The sequence below is a fragment of the Protomyctophum bolini genome (genome assembly GCF_963924005.1).
Source record: "Protomyctophum bolini genome assembly, chromosome: 16".
NCBI classification, from domain to species: Eukaryota; Metazoa; Chordata; class Actinopteri; order Myctophiformes; family Myctophidae; genus Protomyctophum; species Protomyctophum bolini.
Genome location: NC_137877.1, coordinates 38,028,374 through 38,038,270, shown reverse-complemented (window position 1 = coordinate 38,038,270; position 9,897 = coordinate 38,028,374). Strand labels below are relative to the sequence as shown.

The following is a 9,897-nucleotide window of genomic DNA, read 5'->3' as shown; positions in this document are numbered from 1 at the left end:
AAACGTAACGATGATGGTGCACTGTTGATAGCTTCATTCGGACTGTTTGAGTTGCGTAATGGTTTGGTTTCTTAATTCTTCCCCTCTGACAGGCTGCTATAACGGCTCTTTGGGGTTGTTATTAGGCCCAGTCAGTGATGATGAGAGAGCCCAAATCCACACGGATATCCAATGTTCCCTATCCTCTCGTGATGATTATTAATTGCTTCTCTTGTGACTTTTTGCGCATGTTCAATTGGTTTTATCCCCACTGGGCATTTATTTCACTCCAGAGAGAAGCTTAATTTGTGATCGCTGATAATTATAGTAGGATTAGGATACATTATCAAACTTTTAAGAGACTGAATCTCTGTTCAATGGGAATTCATACATAAACTGCGCACCCTATAGTTTCATCCTTTTGTGTATCTGCCATCATCACCCTCTCCATGAATTATACTTGACTTTTTTGACTTTTGCACTAATCTACTAGGCTACTCGACTATATGCGAATAGACATGGGTTCAAATACAGACAGACTATAATTGGGACTATTAATTACCGATTCCATTTTATTGGAATACTTTTTTCAAAGTTTTTTTTTTACTTTTTTAGACTACTACATAATTGGGACTATTAATTACCGATTCCATTTCATTGGAATACTTTTCAAAGTTTTTTTTTCCCCCTTATTTTTTTCTTTTTATTTTGTTTTACAAGTTCAGTTCATCTCAGTTGTCTGGCTGGCGGTGTTCTCTGCTTCCCAATATTATCCGTCATGTCGAGATCAAACAGTGTCAGCCCACCCGGAGTCGGCGGCGGTGCGCCTGCAGGGCTGAGAGGAGGAGGAGGAGGGACTGAGCACAGATCAGCTTGGGGAGAGTCCGAGTCGGTCGCCAACGGATGCCCATACTCGGCCAGATCTCCGCGCAACAACAAAGCACGGCTCGCGCGGTCCAGCAGCCGATGGAGGGACCAAGAGGATGACTTGGAGCGACCACGAGCAGCAGCAGCAGCAGCAGCGACGACGACGACAGTCAGCAGGGTCAGCTTCAGGTCCAGGGCAGCTTGGCAAGAGCATGGAGGAGAGGAAGGTCGAAACCACCACAACCACCGCCGGTCCCCGAGACTACCGCCGCACGCAGACGGGGGGGAGGTGAGACCCAAGTCGGTGGAGCTGGGCCTGGAGGAGCGCAGACTAGGAGCGACGAGGACCGGCGAGGAGGAGGAGGAGGCCATGCCCGAGGTGAAGTGCTCCATGGTGGCGTGCTGCAACGGCGTCATGCGCATATTCAAGTCCAAGAAGTTCCCCTCGGAGAAGCTGGAGAGGCTCTACCAGCGCTACTTCTTCCGGCTCAACCAGAGCAGCCTGACCATGCTCATGGCCGTGCTGGTGCTGGTGTGCGCCGTGATGCTCGGCTTCCACTGCGGCGGCGGCGGGAGCGGCGCCAGCGCCACCTTCGCCGCCGTGTTCTCCGCGGCCATCGTGCTCGTGCTGGTGCTCATGGTGGTGTGCAACAGGACGGGCTTCCACCAGGACCACATGTGGATCGTGTGCTACGTGGTCATCCTGGTGGTGCTCGTGGTGCAGGTGATCGGCGTGCTGCTCGTGCAGCCGCGCAGCGCCTCCGAGGGCATCTGGTGGACCGTGTTCTTCATCCACGTCATCTACACGCTGCTGCCCGTCCGGATGCGCGCCGCGGTCATCACCGGAGTCGTCCTCTCCGCCGTCCACGTGACCATCTCCTGGATGCTGAACAGCATGGACAACTTCTTGTGGAAGCTGGTATGTATATTATGGCAATTTACCTTTTTTTATTAATTAACCACCTAGATCTGCTATTTGTATTTGATGATGGGCTGCTATTTGATTTGGGCTACAGGGTAGTAGGGGTTACAGTAGGCACGAGGTTTGCGTAATTACGCAGAAAGTGATACGACCCCTGCCCCCTGGAATCTGTTTAAGTTGTTACGTTTGTTTGACTGACTGATTGATTGATTGATTAGTGATGATTGGTGTTTACTGTTTAGTTGGTCTTTTTTGTCACTTGAATCTTTACATGAGATGTTCATAACAGCCAAACCACAATCAAACTGCATGGCACTTTGGCAGATATATAGGCCTACTAGCGTTGCAAAGGCAAATTCCTTTACAACACAGCTTCTATAATGAACGATAATATTAGCAGGGGTTCTTCTGAGTGGGTCTTGTGACCATATCCAATAATCACTGAGGTAACATGACTGAAAATGAAACAAAAAGCATGATAGACTTGCACTTTTCTTCGCGGAAACTGTCTTGGTTGACTACAGGAAGGCCTTATCACTATTCACTCCCCTTTCATGCATATTTGCAATATAAAAACATGCCTACAACGACTCATTATCCATGCAATTAATATAGGCCTAAAAGAGCTCACGTTGTCGAACAAGGCCTGACCAACCCGGCCTGTATATGCTTTGGTGTGGGTTTCACTTGTGTGGGAGTTATACCGTGGGAGCCTGTCGCCAGGCTGGACTTTAACTTTTCCTATGAATCTACCATGTGCATTGTCGGCCTAACTTGAAAGTTAACCTTGTGGACTATGTGGTTGAACCTGACAAATACATTGAATACATCTGTCTGCACTTCATGTACAAACAATGCACTGAGTGACACTGAGTGCACATTTAATGTCTAATCTCATGTACTATACCTGCTGCTATGCACTATGCAGACCTACCGAAGTGCTATCAACCATGTCTAACCTTAAATGCACTTCATGTCTATTAAACCCATTTTGGACGGGTACCCCTTTTGGTGTTTGAAGCATTGTGTTATGCTTTAGCTGTTGAAAAATAGCAGATCTACAAGCGATTTTTTTTTTAACTCAAATATTTGCTTCTGGGGGGTCCCTGGAACAACATATTTTCAGATGGGGGTCTGCGACCAAATACAGATAATTCTGGGGGTTCTTGACATGAAAAAGGTTGAGAACCATACTGACGTAGAAACATGAGGTTTTTCAGAAAACTGTCAGGATTTAGAAAGCATTTGTAGAATCGTCCTCAGGTCTAAATGGGTTAACTCATGTACTTTTGTATGTAGCGTACTAGCTGGATTATGCTATGCCATGTGTATGTGATATTTTGGACTTCTCAGTTTTATTTTTTTCCCTCCTAGCTCCCCCTGCCTCCCCCCTCTTCTTTTTCTTTATTTCCTCCTGAAAACAACGAAATGAGGGAGCTTCCCAAAAAACAAATATCCCCCTCTTCTTTACACCCCTCTTCTGTAAACCTGTGGTGTGACAATACAGTGAATTCTGTGATTCTGAGGCCTTTCCGTCACCAAATAAAATGCTTCAAAGCGACCAGTAGAGCCTTTGACCCTCCACGTGTAAATACCCCATGTGACCTGTACACGTGTAAGCCTATAACGCCACCAATACCATTCACAAAATTGAAAGACTCCTATTGAAACATACAATCTAGTAGCAACTCGTAAATCCCTAAACTCTATCCATACATTGCTCCTATAGCCAGGGACGAAAGCTTGTATACGTTAATCCCAAAATCTATACAGTCGTTTTACTCAACAAATTGTTATTGTGCTTCACTTTTGGAAATTATTTAGGCTTTACTTTTATGGGGACTTTTATTAAGTTTCAATGCTAATGTTCCAGGAGATATTTTATTTTATGTGTTGCGCCTATACATGTTCCTAGTAAAATGTTAAAGCCTCTGGTAGTATTTTTACAACTTAAATTGAGCTTTTCAATACTTTCAGCTAGAGCTCATGGGAGCTCTATAAACATGCATTCACATGTTTTTTTTTTGCCGTTATATTTAAGTGTAGTTTTTTGCATTTCTGTTCATGTATACACTTCTATAAAAACAGGAAATCGTCATATAAAGAAAGACCAGTCTGAAGTGAGTGGTGCTGTATTTGTAATTGTGCTGTAGTACTGTACTGTACTTTACTGTACAATCCCTCCTCCTTTGTGTGTGTGTGTGTGTGTGTGTGTGTGTGTGTGTGTGTGTGTGTGTGTGTGTGTGCATGTCTGTGTGTGGTTTATGCATGCGTGCGTGCGCATGTGTGTTCTAAAATGAGGCATCGCAGGCTCTCTCTCTCTGACTGATGTTCTCTGTCCCCTCACACCATTCTTCTCTGTAACCCCCCCCCCCCCCCCCTCTCTGCAAAGTTCACTGAAGTCTCTACAACTTCAGTGTTTGCGCCCAACAAAGTGTCTAGTAGTAGCCTGGAGAATGGAAATGGCAACATCAGTCCACAAGTACGCTGAAATAAAATAAATTTTTCAAATAAACTAATATTCACTATTCCACACTGCCACTACTATACACACTACTACACCATTCCCAACTGACTACGGTACTCAGAATCCTGTTTGTTATCAGGCTCTGTAGTGCTTTTCATGAGCCCTGATTATATATTCATAACACTGTAGCACAAGGGTTTTAGAACGATACATGACAGCACACTCAGGAATAAGTTAATTTGGTAATATTTTTTGTGATGTGTTCATCTAATGGCCGGTGCTTTTGTGACATATAGTTATTGATCACCATCAATGGACTGCTATTACAACTTTAAACAGTTGTATTTCTACAGTCCAGAGTCAGACCCCAACTTATTTCGGAAATTACATTTCTTCCCATTTTGAGGGGCGCTAGCACCTACTATGCACAGCTTTGTGTGTAGTATGAGCACGGAATGGGCCCAGAATGTGGTGTATGTATCACACAATTTTAAAAAATTGGTAAATTAAATGGTTTGTAATCCTGTATCTGACTGTATTTCCAGTGAAAACCGTGCTGTGGTTTGATAGCAGCTGTGTGTGGGAAAGAGATGCTGTGTTTGTTAGTCTTTCATCACTACGCTGTTGTTTTTTTAGCCCATCAGAGCTCCTGCTGTTTGCTCAAGTCCCAGACAGTTACTGAGTTAGACCGCTGTGTTTATATGAGATCCCGAGATGATTCTTTGATGCACAAGTGCTCCCAAGAATACCCTATGCTGCCCCAAATATTCAGGAAAAAACATGCTTCAGATCATGTTCAAATCATGTACACAACATCCATGGATCACATCCTCAGAGAAGGAATTATGTTTCTCGGCTCTTTGATCTTCTAGTCTATGCTGTGTCCCCGACGTTAACCAAGGAGATACCAGTAAGTTAGTGGTATGAAGTGATTGTCTGTCTGTCTGTCTGTCTGTCTGTCTGTCTGTCTGTCTGTCTGTCTGTCTGTCTGTCTGTCTGTCTGTCTGTCTGTCTGTCTGTCTGTCTGTCTGTCTGTCTGTCGCTTGAATGGCTCCCAGTCAGTCGCTTGAATGGCTCCCAGTCAGTCGCTTGAATGGCTCCCAAAATTGCTTCCCCCCTTACTCTTAAATCTCTCTTACAGTTCCAGGACATATAGAATCCGCATGGTCTCAAATTGTGTTGTATTTGCTATTCCCACTGTTTATTTTGCACTGTGCATCAGATTAGGCTACCATCGTAACTTTTGTTTAAAAGAAAGTGCTTTGCAGGTAACGCTATTATTAACATGGCAGTGTGACTGAAAGATGATCCTAACCATAACCCTATATTATGACATGGGGCTCCAAGTCATGTCTTATTCCTAAAGGCACGGAGAGGAGTTGTCTATCACGGTGACAGACAGCGTTCGTCTTTTAACCCCTGCCATCTTGTCTTGTCGACACAGATTATAGCTCATTATATTTGAAGAGGATTTAGCCCCCCCCTGAAAAATGGAGTAAAGCTTTTCACTTGCAGTGCCCTCCGCCTGACCTTTCTCACCTGCCTTTGTGCTGTGGCTGAAAGGAGAGCTCTAGTCCCTAGAGTAGACACTGGGCATTGCCGTGCGGGTTGTGATATACAGCACAAACGGACGTACATATGTAGCACTCTGCCATTTCAGCCTTAAGCTCGATTCACACTTCATCGCACGCCGGGGTCGTCGTGTCGTGTCGTGAAAAGCAGACCTACAAGCTCGCAATGTATGTAATGTCACTAACGCAACGTGTTGTGACTTTGTGAGCTTGTTGGTCTGCTGTCCTATAGTCGGCCGTTGCCATTCTCAGTCAAGACGACGGCGTATAAACTAAAACTAGACAAAGTTCCCCTCGTGCACAGGTCTGCACCAGCATTTGCATTTGCAAAAATGTCAAGTGGCATTTCTTCCTCAGCCTAGTGGGAATATGCGTGCGCACATGCACTCGGACACTGCATTCGTGATTTGCGGCATTTTGTACGAAACAGGCCACTGCTGAAAACTGTGGAAGCCATGGAATATGAGAAATCAAAAAGACCTGCCTTGATCACATGACTATAGAGATCACGTGTAGTTCTGTACCGATTATCGTGAAATTAGGATAAAATCAATTTGGATAATATAAAAAAAAAGTTTTACATATAAGTCCTGGTGGCGCTATAAAGAGCAGATATGAGGAATACAGGGCAAAGGTTTTTCCTTGGCCTCTAGGGAGTGTGCAACACATTTCTTCCTCAACCTATAGTGGGAATGTGCGTGCAAAATGTCACGGAAATGTGTTCATGACTTGCAGCATTTTGTTCAAAACGGAGCACGAAGCCAATCAGGATGGAGTATGAAAAATCGGAAAGCCGTTTCGTTTAATGGCTATAGAGAGGGAGTGTGTGTGCAGATTAGCTGTCTACAGACAGACACAAGTCACACACACAGACGGCCGGACGGACGGACGGAGTGCAAAACATGGGGAGAGTCCCCATGCTTTCGGCCTGGTGGAGACAGTTAGGCATGGGTATCCAGTATCCACCCTGGATGTGGCAGTTTACCCTGCCCCATTCTACCCCTCGTCCCAAGGCTTTTGCGTTTTTCATTCGCCATTTTTATTTAGTTTTGACTTTTTTGAGTCGAGTTTTGATTAGCTCTTATATATAGCGTTTGCAAGGTTTGTTTTTGTTTTGTTTTTCTGAAAAGGCTTAGTTTTACTTTTTTATGGTTTAATAGTCAGAAGCAAGATTAGATTAGAAAAATACAAAAATGCCTGTTGTTTTTGCTATTGTTGAAGATTTCTGACAAAGACAACAACATGTCAATGGCTTTAGTTGGTTATGTAAAAAAGAAATCTCAATGGTTTTAGTTAGTTGTCTCCACCAGGCCGAAGGCCTGGGGAGAGAGTATGTTTTGCACTCAGTCCGTGTGTGTGCGTGCGTGTGTCCGTCTTTTACTAGCTAATCTCCACGATCCATGCCAAACTTTGCACACACACATTCTGGATGCCAACGATGAACCTCTGCCCCAAATATTCTTCAATAGCGCCACCATGAGGCGGATTTCTGCAAAACACATTGCTTATGTTATGTTAGTCACACTGATTTCATCCAAATCTCACGCAAATCGGTACACATGATCTCTGTTGTCATGTGATCAAGACGAGTCTGTTGGATTTCTCATTTTCTACACTGACTGGCTAACATTTCCTTCCAATGTTTTTTGTTCAAAATGCTGCACATGTCCTGCTCATCCAGAATTATATCCTCAGAGATGCTGAGTGATCTGGCTCTGCATTTCCTCAACAAAATGAAGAAAATTGTTGCAAAAACATGTTTATATTACTCCTAAACATTTTGCCACACATCTCACACAGTCCTATCCTCCTGGTGGAGACCTGTGCCCAGAAGGGCACTTTTTCTAGTTTATTCAATTTTTTTTCAGTTAAACTGTTTTTCCAGTAATTCTAGCTGACTATATAACCCCGCCTCATACCATTTGACCTCGAGGTGAAAGATGATGCCCCCATTACACATCTTGCATCAGTCAAATGGCTGAATGGAACTAGGGAGACGTCTCTGGCACCAAGCCAGTGCACTACTCTGCCATGTTACTCCCTACTGTCTCTAAAGCAGGGGTCTGGGGACCCCCAGGGATCCTTGAGGCGTCCCAGGGGGTCAAGAGCAAAAAGATTTAATATGATAAAAAAGAAAAAAGACGAACAAAAGTAAGAACTAAGAAGTAGTGAAAATAGCAGATCTACAAGCCCACCGCATCGTCATAACGCATTGGGTCAGTTTGGGTCACGGGGGAAGACATCGAATCTTTCGGGTCTCCAAAAAGTTTGGGAAGCACTGGGTTAGCTGACCAGCCCACTTGGCAGGCCTCCAGTAGTAACAGGGTCTGCACTAGCCTCTGTAATTGAATTGTCCTGCACAGCACTATACAAGTGTAAGACTCACGGGAATCCAAAACAGATGTCCTCCTCGTCGCACCCCCTCCCACCCCCTGATACAGTCCTGCTTTTAATTTGCCTTCAAGGGTCCGTCTGTCTGTCCCCGTCCCCCCCGCACCACCGAATCAGAGTGTAAACAACTAAACATCTGCTTTCACCGTGGAGGGGTTTTGTGCTGCTTTGTCCATGTCCCCCGTGGTACTGTCCAAATATATACACAAATATAGCCTAGTTTATTTATTTATTTGTTGGGTAGAATTTCTGTATCTTAACCCATTCTGAACGGGAACCCATTTTGGTGTTTAGCATCATGTTATGCTTTAGCTATTGAAAAATAGCAGATCTACAAGCTCATAGCGCGCCACCGAGTGGCGCGCTACGAGCTTGTAGGTCTGCTATTTTTGAAAAATCGAAGAACGACTGACATTTTTTAGAATCTGATCTCAGGTCAGAATGGGTTAATCAGACCAGTGTGTGTCCAGTGGAAACCTCGTATGAATCTGATCTCAGGTCAGAATGGGTTAAACAGCGCCGCGGGGTCTATATACTGTGAGAGCAGGCGAGGTGTGAAAGAGTGGATGCTGGGGGAGCGGTACCGTATTGATGCCACATACAGATGTTGGACAAAGCACTTTTCTGTCACTCACTCTCTGGTGAGTACCGAGTAGGCCTGTCACAATCATTACATGCATAATCGCCCCATTCGCAATTATTTGAGACCATCGCAATTACTTTGCGTGATTGTCTCCACATGGAAAAAGTGTCTTACATTTTCAAACATTTTCAGAAATAGTGGAAATGCTATAATAGCAGTAAACTGTTGTTTATTAAAAAAAGAAGAAGATGTAAACACATTTTGAGTGTAAATGATTAAATGTGCTCCGTTTTGGCTATGTTACATTATATATTTGGATTATTTGGTTGTCAGTCATTTCTTTTTATATTCAAGTTATTTGTCACATCTGCCCTGTGCAATCTTTGTCTACAAAGTCTAAAAGCCAAACAGAAATGTAGATGTATGTTCCAATGTTCAGTGGAAAAACACAATTAAATCGATAATCACAATTGATCATCGATTTGTACAATTTCACGATTGTGATAATCCTACTTGTGAGTGCTGGAAGATTGTGCACAGCACTCTCTCTCGCTGTGTCAACACTAAATGGAAACTAAATAAAAACTAAGCTATGATGACTAAAACTAAGACTAAATACAATTTCGTCAACAAATAAATACTAGACTAAAATGTTAGGAAGGGACTAGTGAACAAAAGATCCAGTATAAGTCATTTTACAATTAGTTGCAAGCTGAAAATAGCAGATCTACAAGCTTGTATCGTCTATTTTCAGCAAGTGAAAGAATCAGTCATTACGACGGCATCAAGGCCCACCAAAATACATTTTGTTCGACTAAATGTACAACTGTAGATTTAGTCGACTAAAATCTTATGATATTTAGTCGACTAAAACTAGACTCGCACTAAAACATTCCAGGTGACTAAAATGTGACAAAAACTGAATTAAAATAGACTATGACTCAAACGAAATTCTAAATGTGCTGCAAAAAACAACACTGACCTTTTCACAAACACCATCCACGGTCTCTCTGGTGATTACGTGTGTGTGTGTGTGTGTGTGTGTGTGTGTGTGTGTGTGTGTCCTGCACATCTTTGGGACAAATTGGTATAACTCGGACACAAAAGGTGGCATATT

The 9,897-nt window shown here is 43.5% G+C and overlaps 1 protein-coding gene across 1 annotated transcript in view; it reads left to right on the top strand.

The window, feature by feature from the left end:
• The first annotated feature begins 700 nt into the window (after positions 1 to 700).
• Positions 701 to 9,897, top strand: part of adcy5 (adenylate cyclase 5) — a 109,425-nt gene continuing 100,228 nt past the window's right edge. The window contains exon 1 of the mRNA XM_080785004.1: positions 701 to 1,765. Within this exon, the coding sequence (XP_080641130.1) occupies positions 758 to 1,765 (1,008 nt within the window). The 5' untranslated portion in view covers positions 701 to 757. The remainder of the gene's footprint in view (positions 1,766 to 9,897) is intronic.